The sequence below is a fragment of the Myxocyprinus asiaticus genome, chromosome 17, assembly GCF_019703515.2.
Source record: "Myxocyprinus asiaticus isolate MX2 ecotype Aquarium Trade chromosome 17, UBuf_Myxa_2, whole genome shotgun sequence".
In the NCBI taxonomy this organism is placed as follows: Eukaryota; Metazoa; Chordata; class Actinopteri; order Cypriniformes; family Catostomidae; genus Myxocyprinus; species Myxocyprinus asiaticus.
Window position 1 is genome coordinate 46,938,767 of NC_059360.1, and position 15,714 is coordinate 46,954,480.

Here is a 15,714-nt window from a genome sequence, read left to right on the forward strand (position 1 = left end):
TGAATTGTTCAGATTGGTTTACTGAGGCGTCCAGTAACCATTTCTGTTAGGCAAGTAGGTGGCGACAAATGTGTGTAATGAGAATCATTGAATGATTCATTTAAGCTGGTTCACGACCAAAAAAAGGAAAGTGAACGATAATTATTCGTTCACTTAAAAGATTTGTGACCAGACCTTTGAAGCTCTAAAAACTCACATAATGGCTCCAATGGTTAAATTCAAGTTTTCTGAAGTGATCCAATTGGTTTTGGGTGAGAAACAGATCAATATTACTTTTTTACTACAAATCTCCACATTCACTTTCACTTTCAGAATGAATATTCAGATTTAACCACTGATGTTTTATGGATTCATTTAATGCTGCCTTTATTTTATTTTTGGAGCTTTAAAGTTCTGATCACCATTCACTTGCATTGTATGGACCTACAGAGCTGAGATATTCTTCTAAAAATCTTCATTTGTGTTCAGCATAAGAAAGAAAGTCAGACACATCTGGTATGGCTTGAGGATGAGTAAATGATGAGAGCATTTTCATTTTTGGGTGAACTGTATCTTTAACATTCTGATTCTCTTTTTGAGTTCCCCAAAATGTATTCATATGGGTTTGAAACAACATGAGACTGAGTAAATTATGACTTTATTTAGAGATATTTTGGGCTAAAATAACTCAGACAACACAGGACAAAAATATGCCCAAATATGACATGTGATATGTTTATGTTGTATTGATCAGCATATAACTGGCCACCACATAAAATAATTATAGGCTATCAGTATCAGGCAAAAGTTAATATCCGAGCAGTAATGATAATCATCCTGTCTAGACAAAGCAATTTTAATTTATTGATTGATTTTATTTTTAAAGGAATGTTTTCCAGGTTCAGTGCAAGTTAAGCTCAGTTTGACAACATTTGTGGCATGATGTTGATTATGACAGAAAATAATTCAGACTCATTTTATATATTTGAAATCATTCTGATTTTTGTTTTATTTTTAAATAAATGAGGGATGGGTTGAATTTTTTTTTTTTTTTTTTTTTTTTGTGGTCACAAACATTATGCCACAAATGCTGTTGATTTTTTACTTATCTTTAATTGAACCTGGAATATTCATTTTAATCAGCCTAAATTAAAGGCAGATGTAGATACTTTACAATTTAAATAATATAGTATTATCTCTTCACATTGCAGTAATGCAATATATATATATATACATAGTATTACAGTCAAGATAAATTTCATTGTCATGAAAATAATGTCACAAAAAATAAATAAAATAGGCTTAATTTTCTTTTATGTGATTTTCGGTTGAAATATGACCAAGATATAATACAGCTTGCAGTCCTTTATTGTTGTGCAAATTTTAATTTGATTGTAATTATTCTGATAGATGCATTAATTTATCCAGTGTCGAATTCTATATGGCTAAAGGGATAAACATATCCTACCAGCGTTCTCTCTGCAGAGGTGTTATGAAATGTTTAATTGTGCTGGTTAGAGATGCAGGGGAGGGCTGTGGCACGCGCACTAGAAGGCGCTGAATCTCAGTGCGCAAATGAGTCAATGTGTGCGGGTACTCTCTCTCTCTCTCTCTCTCTCTCTCTCTCTCTCTCTCTCTCTCATTTATGATCGCTCTTTCTCATCGCTGCTCACTCGCTCTGCGTCTCCGAGCACTTCATCCATTCTGAGCCACAAACCCGCGACGTTCAATGACCATCCGCGCGCGTAACTTCTCTTCCATTCACCAGAATTGTTCGGCTGGCATCCTGCGCGCTCTGCCTGGGCTTCTTCCCGGAGAAGAAAGAGAAAAACTCTGATTCTTTGAGCGGGGTTAGGGTGTAAATGTTGAAGCTGAATGGCTGGTGCTCAGCCTGGCGTCCACGCGCTTCAACTCAAGCCGGTGTGCGTATCGGAGAGCCTGAAGCGAGGCAGTAGATTTATGAAATGGGATGAGGTAAGTCTCCATCAGCGAGTGCGAGCGTCTTTGCGGGTGTTTGTCGTCTTCAAGTCAGTTAGTGAGAGTGTGTTGGTTAATGCATGTGAAATGGTCCAATGCAGGTTGCTTTTTGTGTGATGAATTGGATGGCACTGATGTTGCATTGCCTCCCATTCACACATCAATTGAAACAAACGCCGCAGAGGCTCCCTTAAAGATCTTAAATTGATTTCTCAATTATGTTAGAGGTTGATTATTGAGAAATGCACTCTGCTTTGACTTCTCAAGTCCATCACTATGTTTTCTGACAATCACATAGGCTAGTAGTCACATCTTTGTCAGCATCTTTGGTGTGATGTTGCAGATACTGATGGAAATGACACCAGGTTAATTTATGTGCAGTAATGTATCTCTGCATATCAGCTTTTTTGACTGGTTGCTTTGGAGAACCTCACTGAGCTGATGCAACAAGATGTTTTTTGAATTAAGATGACATAAATCCTTCAATAAAGAGGTAAAGAATGTGTCGCATTGTGTATTGTTGTTGCATGAGTGTGCATTGACTCATGAGTCCCAGTGTCTCAGGATGTTACAGTCACCTGTTGGATTAGAGATTTCTTCAGCAAAACTGCATGATAAACCCGCTTCTGCTTTAGATGAACTCTGGGAATTATAAAACTCTATATAGAAAATGATTATCATGTGTGTTTTAAAGAGTGAATTGATCTAGGCTTATTTTTCATCTCAAACTGGGAGGTGCTTTATTATGTAACAAGGTTAAAAAGGTATTAATAATTAAAAGGTTTATTGGGGATTTGCCACAAAAATCAATATGCAGATTAATTATCAATCAATATGGGGTTTTCAATGGCATATTCTTTCGGTCCCCACCAGTCTTGAATATTTGGTTACATCCTTCAAAATTTAAAAAGACCTTTTGACGTCTTTCTTTAAATTAACCAAAGCAAAACATTTGTTAATGATGGTGTTTAAAGGTAGGTTTTGTTTATTATGTAATGCTCTTTAGGAAAATATAAGGGCCACTTTTGACTATTGGTTATCTTATGTGACTTCAGACTTCACTTTAAAAAAATCCTGCTAAATTTATGGTAAAAAACTGGCAGGTGTGGTTGCTAAAAATGTACCGAAAGAAATAGTGAGACCATGTTTTAGGCATTACGAGATGTCATTTTGGTGGCTGCATATTTTACAGTTCATTAAATAATTTAAAGTTAATATTAGGGATGGGAATTATTGAGTACTTTTGTAGTTGAGTACTCTAACCCACAAAAATCGAGTAATCGATTACTTAAGTTAAAAATAACAGGTAAGACACATGCAATCTATATTTTGTTTTATTTACAAACATTACCAAGAACAGTTTCTAAATAAGCTAACTTCAACAAACTTTGTTTCTTTTGAAAATAAAAGAACATCATGCAATTAGAATTCAATTTAATTGCAATTCTCAATGCAACAACGACTCAAGATTTGGTGAGACATTCAGTGTGAAAGTACAGTGTATTTTAGCATTGTCTACAGCAGGCAGATATGCAAAAGAATTTCAATATGCGATTTTCGAGTAGTGTTTTTAATAGTCGATTAGCTGGTGCTGAACAGACCTAGTTAATATACCAACTTACTGGAACTACAAAAAGCTGCTTTGCACTTTTTAATGTACTGTTAACGACCAAAGTTAGTTAGTAACACAGATTGTAAAACTTAAATTGACTTTGACTTAAATTTCGTCAAGAGTGGCACTTTCAGAAGTGATCGCAATAAATATGTACACAAACACTAAACACTATCACTGTAACACACGTAGCACTAAAATAATGTAATACAAATTAACTAAACAACATAAAATGTAATGTAAAACACCCAAATGTGCATAACCAATATGAAAAATTAGAAGAACCACAAATATTTAAATAAGCTATAATCAAATGTGATGAGTCACACTTCTGGGATGCCCAGTTATCGTTTTTCAATAACATTTTTAACAATAGGTAACCGTAAATGTACATGTATTGTCTCGTTAAACATAAACACAAATTTTTACCATGAACTTTATGGTAAATCATGCTTTTTACCTATACAAAACACATTTTTAGCAGTTTTAAAACATGTATTGTCTTATTAAATAAAATATAATTTTTCACCGTACATGGTTAGTTAACTATCAACTACCAGTTATGGAAGCCAAAAAATCTGACCTATTGCAAAAACAAAAAAAATTAAAAAATAAATAATTATTATTTGATTTGTTGACCTAGAAATAGTGCAGAATCTGAAATATAGCTTCATTTTATGTGATAACTTTTTTTTTTTTTTTTTTTTTTTAAATACTAAAACTTTGTTTATTTCCAGTTTTACAATGTGATCTCAGACTTTTGGACCTCTGTTTTGATTCTGTGTTACTTAGGGAGCTGGAATCACTTTAAATAAATGGAATAAGTATTCTGGCGGGGTCTGACTGGTATCAAGCCCATAATGCCGTACAGCTTTGCCATAAGCTTGTGTTGAAAATGTTGACGTTTTAAAGCTTTTCTCTGCAAATAAAACTGGATATGTTGGCCTGTTGCTATGGCAACTTTCATGCTTTAAATTCCCGTTCTCCTTCCCTGCCTTACATTAGCTAAGACACGCTCAGCTGCCCGACTTAGACATGCAGTTAGAATGCGTGCAGACCCACGCAAGATCAAGAATAACACAATCAATTACAGATCTCTTTATAAAGGACCTCTTGTCTGTTCAAATGTGTTGCTTTGAAAGGCACGTCCGTGTCATGCTAAAATAGGACCGCAGTTTTTGTAGGGGCTTTGGATTCATTTCAGGCTGCAAGAATAGTGCAACTTCTACCAGTGAGAAATTATTATGAGCCAATATGAATCACACTAATATAGAACACTTATGCAATGCGTGAGTCAAACCTCAAATTTTGATCTATTCCAAGACTCTGAATGGAGATCATATCTAGAAACATGTTTTAAAGAGGATTGCCACAGAAATCCCATGTGTCTCTCTTGCGCTAGGAAGGATTACTCTTTTCCACCTACAGAAATAACACTGGTGTACTGAAGACTTTGATTTTGCAGTGCTTTTTACTAATATGTTCAAAATAACTCGAAATTTTACTTTTGTGGCTTTTGGTTCATGTCTGTTAGCTTTGAGGTAATTTAGTGTACTCTTAAAATGGACAAGATAAACTTTTAGTAGATATACACATTATAAATATACAGACTTTATCTTCCAGCAAAACAGGCCGACAAAATGTAAAATGTCATTTTGCACTAGAGGTTGACCGATATCAGTAACTAAGGTGGTAAAAAAAGCAGATTAATAGGCCAAAGAAAATTTTCTTAGACTTTCCTTACTGTGAGAGGCACAGACACAGAGGCTACAAGAGTCCAAATTAGATAATAAGTGATATGTTGATATGTCCTGCCCAAACTTCCAGTTTCAGATGGAAATGCACCATGAAAGAAAACTGCACTTGTCAAACCATGTCATGGGGTCTTTAATGCATTAACATCAAAAAGAATTCAGAGTACGTAGTCCGTTGACATTTTATCATAATTTCTATTAAATATTTATCTTTTCTCTCTCCAGGATTCATCTACTGTGACCCCAGTGACGTTACGTGTCGATCCGCAGGGCTACTTCCTGTACTGGACGGACCAGAATAAGGTATATTTCTTAAAAGGTTTCACTCCTGGAGACCCTCATACAAGTCCCCTTAAAGATGGATTTACTCAGTGTTTTAAAATTGACAAAACTAGTGAATAATAATTACGTCCTATTTTTATTTATTTCTTTGAATTGATTCATTATGTTCTCAGTATGTAGATCTGGATTTCAGCATTTAACGGGATAGTTCACCCAAAAATGAAAATTATCTCATCATTTACTCGCCCTCATGCCATCCCAAATGTCTGTCTTTCTTCTGCTGAACACAAACAAAAAATATTTCAGCTCTGTAGGTCCATACAGTGCAAGTCAACTGGGTCTAAAACTTTGAAGCTCAAAAGTGACTCCAGTGGTTTATTCCATCTCTTCAGAAGCGGAAATTAACTATTGATCTGTTTCTCACCCACACCTATCATATCGCTTCTGAAGACATGGATTTAACTAGAGTCATGTGAATTACTTTTATGCTGCCTTTTAGTGCTGGGCAAAAAAAAACCAAAAAGATTTTTCGTTTAGTTTTTTTTTTCATTTGGTCGATTCAATATCGATTCTCAAAAGCCATGGATCGATCGTTTACTCTTTAAGCAACCATCCACTGCAATGAGGGGAAATCACTTTTGCGTTATGCGACTAAAAATGTATATATTTGGCAACTGGCTGGTAAATGTTTGGGTTTCACTTACCAGTAATTGTGTAGTATAGTAGTGGAGTTTTCAGCAGCGAGATCCTTTCACAGCGTGTTCAGAGTAAAAGTTGTTCCGTGTAATGTGTGTCCAAAGACGAGATCCACGCAACCAATTTGTCATTGAATAATGTCCCTTTTAATACACTTTCTTTTCTTTACAGTCAGTTGTTGTTCAGAATCAACAAAATTGTAATCAGTCATAGCACAGATGAGATAAAGCCATTCGAATCTATCTTATTAACATGCACAAATGCCGGATTCTCTTAAAGAGGCAGTGCCTGTTTTTAGCACGTGTTCACCAAAACTACAAATTATGCAATTAAACAATACAAATTTAACTACATATAATATATGCAATTTTATATCATATTTATTGATTAAATACATTGATTTGTTAATTTTTAAAAAGCTAAAATGTGACATAAAATATGAATTGTAAAATGTATATTTCCATATTGTACCTAGTTAGAAGGTCCTCTGTAATTCACAGCATTAGCTGGGAGAGAATTTATTTCATATGTAAGCAAAAGGGACATTATAACTGAAATATACCCATATGAATCAATATAGAATTGAATCAAAATCGGAATCGAATCGAGAGCTTGAGAATCGGAATCAAATCGGGAAATCTGTATCGATACCCAGCCCTACTGCCATTATATGCTTTTTTGAGCTTCAAAGTTTTGGACCCTTTTGACTTGCTTTGTATGGACCTACAGAGTTAAAATATTCGTATAAAAATCTTCGTTTGTGTTCAGCAAAAGAAAGAAAGTCATACACTTCTGGGATGGCATGAGGGTGAGTAAATTATTTCATATTTGAGAACACAATTCCTTTAAAATAACAGTGTCAGAACAAGTCAAAACACTCAATTGTGGCAGTCGTGCATTAAGCTGAAGTGTAAATGCAAATGGAACAGTGTCACTTTACAAATCTCTAGTTGATGTCTGGCTGAGGGAATGAGGTTGAGAGAGAGACTCTATTATCCAGATGGAGCGCTGACAACCAACTGCTCATATAGCCTCAGAGTTTGGCTTATAGAGATGTCCCACTTTAAACCAAAGATCTGCCACACAGCAATGCATTAATTTTAATTTTAAAGGGAGAGTTAAAATGAAAATTCTGTCTTTATTTCCACTTTCCAAAATTTCAATCCTCCATAAAGCACAATGAGAAATATTAAATAAAGTATAGAGTGCAAAAGTCTGGTACCAGAAGTAAAAATCCCATAAATGTTTTTCCATAGGGTAATTTATTAGTAACAATAACTTATAAACCTTTAAAGAAAGAAATACCATGAACTCGAAGGTTGTTAATTGTTAATGCTTCTGTTTAATTAATCAGAGCGCGTTATTTCAACATAATGTTAAAAGTTTGTTTTCAAGCTTAGAAGCTGTCCTTTCCAATTACTTGCAGGAATTATGACCAAAACTGAACAAGTGCTTTGAAATTTGCAGACAAATATCCTGTGTTCTGTTTTGATAATTTATTTAAAAAATTGCACTGTACATATTATTGGAATTAGTAATGTCAAATGTCAAACTCATCAAATAACCATGTGTCATATGTTGTTGGAAAGTTCTGAAAGAGTAGAATGCAAATAGCCTATTTGTTTTACTCACAGACACAAATATAACGAGTAATAGCTAAGTATATATCTTTGACATTTATGTTGGTGTTGCTTTTATGCCGCTTTTTCACTTATAACTTCACGAAACGTAAACGGAACATAAAATTTCACATACCATGACTTAGAAGAGGTGATTATCTTTTAAACGAGCCCACACACAAGATAATCAGATGCACAGATCATTACATAATCCACATGAAGCACAATGTTACATATGGCCACCAGGAGATGGCGCCAAATACATGACACAGACTCAATGATGACTCAAATGGCACAGAATGAAACTCATTCTGTGAAATCTCATTACTAAGATCATGTCTGCATGCTATGCAAACCTTTAGTCATTGTTGTGTTTGCATGTGTAATTAGTTCTTATGTACAATTATTATGTTTTATTTGTCTGGAGAGACTTTTGGAGAATGATAAATAATTTTTTTTAATGCTATAACTTTTGATTGCTTTGTTGTATCAACACAGTTTTTTTTTTTCTCAGATACAGTTGACATGATTGAGAATAAATCAAAAGCAGTTTTTTGGTGCCACCTTATTTACACCCAAAAATATATAATGCCAAATCAGAAAAATTAGAAAAAAAGGAGATTTTGGCCTCAATTTTTGTGTAATTCTTTGGCTGAGAGTCACAGTATGTATCATAATCTATATAATAATAAAAAATTAAAAAAAGTTGTCTTTACAATGATACCAAACACTTGACCCTCCTTGTTTTTTTTGTTGTTTTTTTGTCAAGTTATAAGCCTTTAATTTTGGAACAGAACATCTTTAAAAACACCTTCAGAGCTTAAAGGGTTAAAAAAAGGTGTTAATTAGAGGAATTCCTGGTGTAGAACTACACTACCCATGATCCTGAAGGGAAACAATCCACCAATCAGAAAATCGTGGCCAGCAATGTGCACCAAAAGAGCTCTGCAGCGACTGCCCACTCCCATGACACACTGTGAATGACGTAGTCCAGTCACACTCCCTACACTAACACACTACTATATTTGCATATATTTGTATATTTTTTGCAATAAAACTAAAATACATTGTTTCTATACTTATAATCAAAAACTTTAAATCAATAGTAATCATTTTTATTTCTATTACGTCATATGCAATGGTTAATAAGATTGTAGTTCATTCCCTCACGAAAGACGTGCAGTTTTGCATCTTTGACTTTTTGAAAACACTTGTTTTCTTCTAACCAAAGTTTGTAATGTTGTGATTCACCTCAGAGCTGGTTGGTTCGGTTCATGGCTTACAACTCATTTATGAAGTGCCTTATGAAATCCCTACTGAAAAACATTAATGGAAAAAATACTTCCAGAACCAAGAAGGCTGAAAAAGTGGGCGGGCACTGTTGAGCTCTTTTCTATTTAGTTGCAAAGAATGAGAACAGGTGCTTTCACACATTAATAAGGATGCACCCTTTTTAAAGCTATAAAACTCCAGTCCCCATTCGTAAAGGTTTGGAATACATGACATTGAGTAAATGATGACAGAGCTTTAATTTTTGGATATATTTGTAGCCTTTTAAACTAGAAAGTATTTTAACATCATAAAAGCTACACACGTCAGCTTTAAATGTTTTAGTTCTCTTGTCGATATTGTAAACTAGAAGATAAAGATATTTTTGTTCATTGTCACTCTGTGTTCATCTTAATTATCTACCTGGTGTTTGATTGTAGAGCAGCTGATCTGATGGTTGGACTAACGTCAATAGTAATTGCTTTTAAAAGGAACTGACTAGAGTTTGTGTGGGTGAATAGCTGTGTATTAAATGACAGAATTGTTACTCTGTGGGAGGCCAGACAATTATTACTGCCTTATTTCACAAGAATCACAACCAAATTTAGTACGACAACATCTAGTTCGTTCTACCTGTGAAGTTTTGCAAAGCACAACCGAATCTTGTGTAAGGAAATTACGAATGCTGAGCTTTTTAAACGTCAATAGAACCATATTGCGGCAGGTGAAGTGGTCACCTGTTATGCCACTGACTTCTGAATTATGTACGTCATAGTCTTGACTCAAAATTGACATATCAAATGAGAAATAGATTTTTCACTTTATAAAATGTATCTCTTTTGGTCAACCTAAATTGTTAATCTTTTTCTATATTTGCCGACAGAACTAGATCTTTTTGAACATTTTTGCCACGTAACTGGCTCAGCAATGCACAACAAAACGTATGCAACCAGATGTAATGCTGTCATGCATGTGCAACTTTATTGTCACATTCAGTGTCATCATCAGACTGCCGAAAATAAACAGCAAGGAAGTGAGGTCACAAGTTTAGTGGGAATTCAATAATGAATCCCCCCCATAATGAGAGTGATGTACTATAAGAAAATCAATTATAATTCAGTCGTTTGATTCAAGCGTATTGCAGGGGACTTTATAATGTCAGTTGAGATAGCAGAGTTTCAGAAAGCCACAGTGAATTATATTAGAATAATATTCATCTGAGTGACTCAGATTGCAGATGGTTTTGAATAAAACATTGTTAATTGTGATGGACTCTGACATGTTCAGAACACTCAAATAACATTCAAATTTGATTTAATGTCTGTGCTTATTGATATTGATGGGTGAATCTCACAAAGACATATCCAGCTAAGTTAACCGTATAAGCGCTGAATAGTGTAAACAGTCAAAACATAAACGTGTAACATACATTACAATACATTACAAGTCAAACATATATAATGGAATAATTTTAAAATAAGTCTCCAAATAAGATGCACAAACATTAACGTTGATTAAATAGAGTGCAGTATAGAATAAGTTGATTTTATTTTTTTATTTTTTATAAGATTGGCTACACGTGTGATCAACATACATATTTTTTTTCTCAAGAGAGAGTTTCTGATATATTTGAACCTTGCAGCTTTACAAGTGTTTTTCGTAATATCTCAGAGTGTACATTGAATGTGTGTTATTTTGTATTTTGTGCACGTGTAATGTATAGAACGTCCAGCATGACTTATGGATGTTTATAAGAAGACATTGCTTTTGTCACTTTACTTAAAGCATATCTATTATATATATTATTGATATTAAACAATATAACTTCTGCAGATAAAATTGGATGTTGCTTGTGTTATAATGCATTATACTCTAAGGTATAACTATGAATAGCTAATTATTATAGTGTAATATAATTGTGGTTACAATTATTTATGAGAAGTTATAACAGTTTATAAGGTGTGTTATAAGACATTACTAATGCATTATAAATATGGGCTTCATAGAAAGTGGTACCTAATTTTCTTTACTGTATTACAGCAAAAAAGTACTATAATAAATTTGTTTTGTTGTTTAAAGTAGCATTTATTAAAGGCAATACCTCAAATACTACAATGATGAATAAACACCTTATATCATTATTTTTTGCATTACAGTTACTGTATAAGAATTTGATGGGGGTATGTGCTGAATAATGTCACAATGCAAAAACTTTTAATGGTCATAAAAACAGGCTTCATTCTTCATTCTGCAAAATATAATTTCTTATTTCCGTCTTTCTGATTTTGGGAAGAAATGACTTGGACAGGTCACAATGACAGAGATTCACAATGACATCGTTATACTGCTTATTACATGACTCTTTGCTAAATAAATTATTAAATGGACATGAAAAAACGATTGAAATGTCATTATTTTGTGAGAAGAGACTGTGGAGTCTCCCGAAACAGCTGAATTCCACCTTTAGTTCTGTTGTTGTTTATAATGCAAAAAAGATCCTGCTTATTACATGACTATTTTTTAATATAATATACTATATAGTAAGTGCAGACACAGACCTCAGAGTTCACTGTTGAAAATGTTTCAATGATAACAGCGAATAGAGTCCCTAAAGTGCAAGGGATTCCAAAACAGTAGCCTCTGGCCAGCAGTAACACAATAGCATTTAGTATTGTTATGCAAACCAAGAATCTTTAACCAAGCAAATCAATACATTCATTTCTATATTTAGAAACACTGCAGGCCAGATTTCCAGTGGTGCGAGGCGAGCAAAACATGATAGCCACTTACAACCGGCACCATTATTGAATGTCGTTGCACGTTTGTGAGTTTTTCTCTGGATACAGAGTCAATAGAGTGCAGTGTGCTCCGCTGTGCTAACACATATTTGATCATGTCGCCTCAGTGGATTTCCAGCATGCACAGACGCAGGAGTTTGAGCGCACTGACTGCATCTTCCGCAAACTCATTTCAGGGTGCTCGGTGCCTGCCTTCAAATTGCTTTAACCCAACTCCCCGTCATAAAGCACCTCCATCCCCCTGTTGCCATAGCGCTGGTGTACATCCATACTTGAATTGTCACAGTTCAACTGGGTTCCAGAGAGAGATAGACATGCTTTCATTATTCAAATAGCCATGACAAATATTTGCAATTAACATAAATATAATACAGTCATATTATGTGGAAAACTACTTGAAACTATGTCAAACCAAGGTATTATTTGTTGTGCTCACTATGGTGAGCATTCTTATAGTCGGTGTTAGTGATTTAAACAATCCTGTAACACTATAGTAAATATATTCAACTTTGCTAACTATCTCATCCTGCATCGTTTGTGATACAGACATGAATGAGTCCTCAAATCTTACGGCCTGTTGAGGAGAGATTGGTTATAACTTTTCTAAACCATCAGATTTGTGATTTGATAATAAAACTGGTGAAAGAATCCCCATAGACTAACATTGAAAGAGGGACTAGGGTGTCTAGTTTTGATGGCAAAATGTTCAGTGTTGCCCAACCCCCCCCCCCCCCAACATACAAGTGCACCACCAAAGATTGCATCCTAGTACCGACGCTATTTTCAAAGATAAATTTTTTTTTTGATATTATATTATATTCATGAAAACTCATTCATGTTGAAATGTTCAAAAGTTTTTCATGCTGCAAATGGTCACCATATCATTCTTACCATCTTTAATCATCTGCAGTGGACCAATATGGTTTTTTCGATGGCTTATGCAGATACCGAATACTGGAGATAGGGGTTGCTGATGGCAAATATAATGCTGATATACAGGCATATGCGATATCTAAGGGATAATGTACAGTCAGCCAGCCATTATTTCAAAATAAACCCAAACCCAAACCCAAAAAAGGTGTTAAGGACCCCATCCCAGAGCAGAGAACTCTTGTATCATCCTAAGAAGCATTTATTTTGTGATAAATGACTGGCTGACTGTACATTATCTCCTTTATTACACAGCTACTTACCAAATATATCATTAAATGGACCTAAAAAAATTATTTGAGTTGAAATTACATTATTATGTGAGAAGAAAGAGACTGCAGAGTCTCCCAAAACAGCTGAATTGCACCACCGGTTTGAGTTCTGTTGGTGTTTATAATGCAAAAATGACTTTCTGACTGCTCATTATCCTGCTTATTACAAGACTATTAGCTACATAGATTATTAAATGGACATGAAAAAACGATTTGAGTTGAAATGACATTATTATGTGAGAAGAAAGAGACTGCAGAGTCTCCTGAAACAGCTGAATTGCACCTCCGGTTTAAGATCTGTTGGTGTTTATAATGCGAAAATGACTTTCTGACTGCTCGTTATCCTGCTTATTACAATTCTATTAGCTGGACATGAACAAATGATTTGAGTTGAAATAACATTATTTACAGAGAAGAACGAGACTGCAGAGTCTCCCAAAACAGCTGAATTGCACCACCGGTTTGAGTTCTGTTGGTGTTTATAATGCAAAAATTACTTTCTGACTGCTCATTATCCCACTTATTACAAGACTGTTAACCCTCATGTTGTCTTCCTGGTTATTTTGACCCGAAGAGGCTTTTCTTTTGCCTGAAAATGCTATTGTTATCCTATTGGACTAAAACCTTCTGACTTTGCTCACACAGGGTATCAAATGTATTTATTTTGTTATTTTTTTAATGTTTGTGCATTTTTTAAAAAAAAAGTTTCACTTTGTTACACTTTTGGTGTTCCCGGTCAAAAATGACCGGCCTATTAAAAATTGCTTACAAATCTCTTATTATGCTATATTATTACCAAATATTGGATTAGGTTTTGTCAGCTTGCTTTCTTTCAATTAGCACAGGTTTTGTATTTCTTTTTGGAACTTACAGATCGTAGGCCTCATTGACCTGAGCTTATGCACCTCGGTTTTTGAGTGAAAATAATTATTTGTGGATAATTTTGGCAATGTTAAATAAAATGTGAAAACATTCAGTACTATTTATCACACTAGTGGGCTTTAATATTTAACCAGGATGTTTGTTTTGAAACGCTTTTATTTTGTACAAAATGGCACAAAGTCACACGAGTCACATATTCATTTTTTTTTTAAAGTCTCATTTAATATGAGGTCTTAACATATTACTTAGAGATCATAAATAATAACTACAAAAGAATAAGAAAATACAGTTTAAAACCATTTTTGGATTGTAGCATGCATTTACAGTGCATGATGTCATACCAACTGTGTTATAATAATAAAAAAAATTGTTTCTGGATCATATGAGGACACTCAGGATTTACTGTCATAAAAAGAAACACTCTGATGCCTTCAATCTGAGCAGAAGTACTCGCTTCTATTTTTAACCTCCAATCGCTGCTGAATAAATGAGTATAAACAGCAAATGTCTCTTGCTTTAGTTCCAGTTGAGTTGCAGCTCGGCCGCGCCACAAGAATGCCGTCAGCTTCAGCTTCTGCTGCATCTGTCACAAAGCATATCTGTCAGTGTGCATTACACATAGCAATCGCAAATATCACAGTGGTTCAGGCCTGCATCATTTCCTTAGCACTGTATATTTGAGAGAGTCGTTAGTTTGAGCTGAATTTGCATGCATGTGTTAGTTACTGAGTTTTACCTCTATTTAATAATTCATTCTTTATTTTCTGTCAATGTTTTCTCTGTCAATATTTCACATGCTGTTCCCTTTCACTTCCGAATGGCTTTTGTGGGATATTTAAAAGAGTATTGATTCAGACGAACAGTGTGACATCGTTTTCATCGTACACTATGACATTCTCATTGAGCTGTGACTTAAACGGATATGTCCCTCCCTCTTTCAGGAGACTGAACTATTAGACATCACCTACATCAAGGATGCAAGAACGGGCAAGTGCACCAAAACTCCAAAGGTGAGTCTGTTAAAACGTAAACCCATTCACTTCCATTGTATGTGCCTCACTGTTACCCAGATTTTCTCTCTCTCTCTCTCTCTTTTATTTTTTTTTTTTTATTGTACTGCAAAAAAATATTATTCACCCCCAAAATGAAAATTCAGAAAATGTATTCACACTTATGTTGGTCCAAACCCATATGACTTTCTTCCATGGAACACAAAAGGACAATTTTTAAAATTAAAATGTTCACGCTCTATTTTTTTCCATTCAACACATATTCAAACGTAGCACATTGCAATCACTTTTCAGTGAATAACAACTTAAATTTTGGTTTGTTTCCTCACACTTCCTCACACTTGGAATATAGCACACAAGCCAAATGGACTGCTTTTATGGAGTCCGGCATCCCCTGTCCCAATTTACCCTATTATTGTTTTAAACGGCATGATGTTGAGTTATTTTTTGGGTGAATTATCCCTTTAATCCAGCGTATGCCCCAATATTATCAGTCCATTCTCTCATTATATAGCAAAGGAACACTTCTTACACTCCTTCATTCTGTCCCATGCCTTTATAAGTATGTCCTTGTCTAAAGGAGGTTTAGCCATTACTATGCCAGCGTGCTCTGTTTCCTGTGCTGTATATAGGT

At 34.6% G+C, this 15,714-nt stretch overlaps 1 protein-coding gene across 3 annotated transcripts in view; it reads left to right on the forward strand.

Moving 5' to 3' along the window:
* The first annotated feature begins 1,664 nt into the window (after positions 1–1,664).
* Positions 1,665–15,714, forward strand: part of LOC127455164 (1-phosphatidylinositol 4,5-bisphosphate phosphodiesterase beta-1-like) — an 80,387-nt gene continuing 66,337 nt past the window's right edge. For all 3 annotated transcript variants that reach the window (XR_007899642.1, XR_007899641.1, XM_051722809.1), the window contains exons 1-3: positions 1,665–1,953; positions 5,548–5,625; positions 15,012–15,080. Coding sequence is in view for 1 of the 3 variants with exons in the window: in XM_051722809.1 (XP_051578769.1) it covers positions 1,855–1,953; positions 5,548–5,625; positions 15,012–15,080 (246 nt within the window). In the remaining 2 variants the exon portion in view is untranslated. The remainder of the gene's footprint in view (positions 1,954–5,547; positions 5,626–15,011; positions 15,081–15,714) is intronic.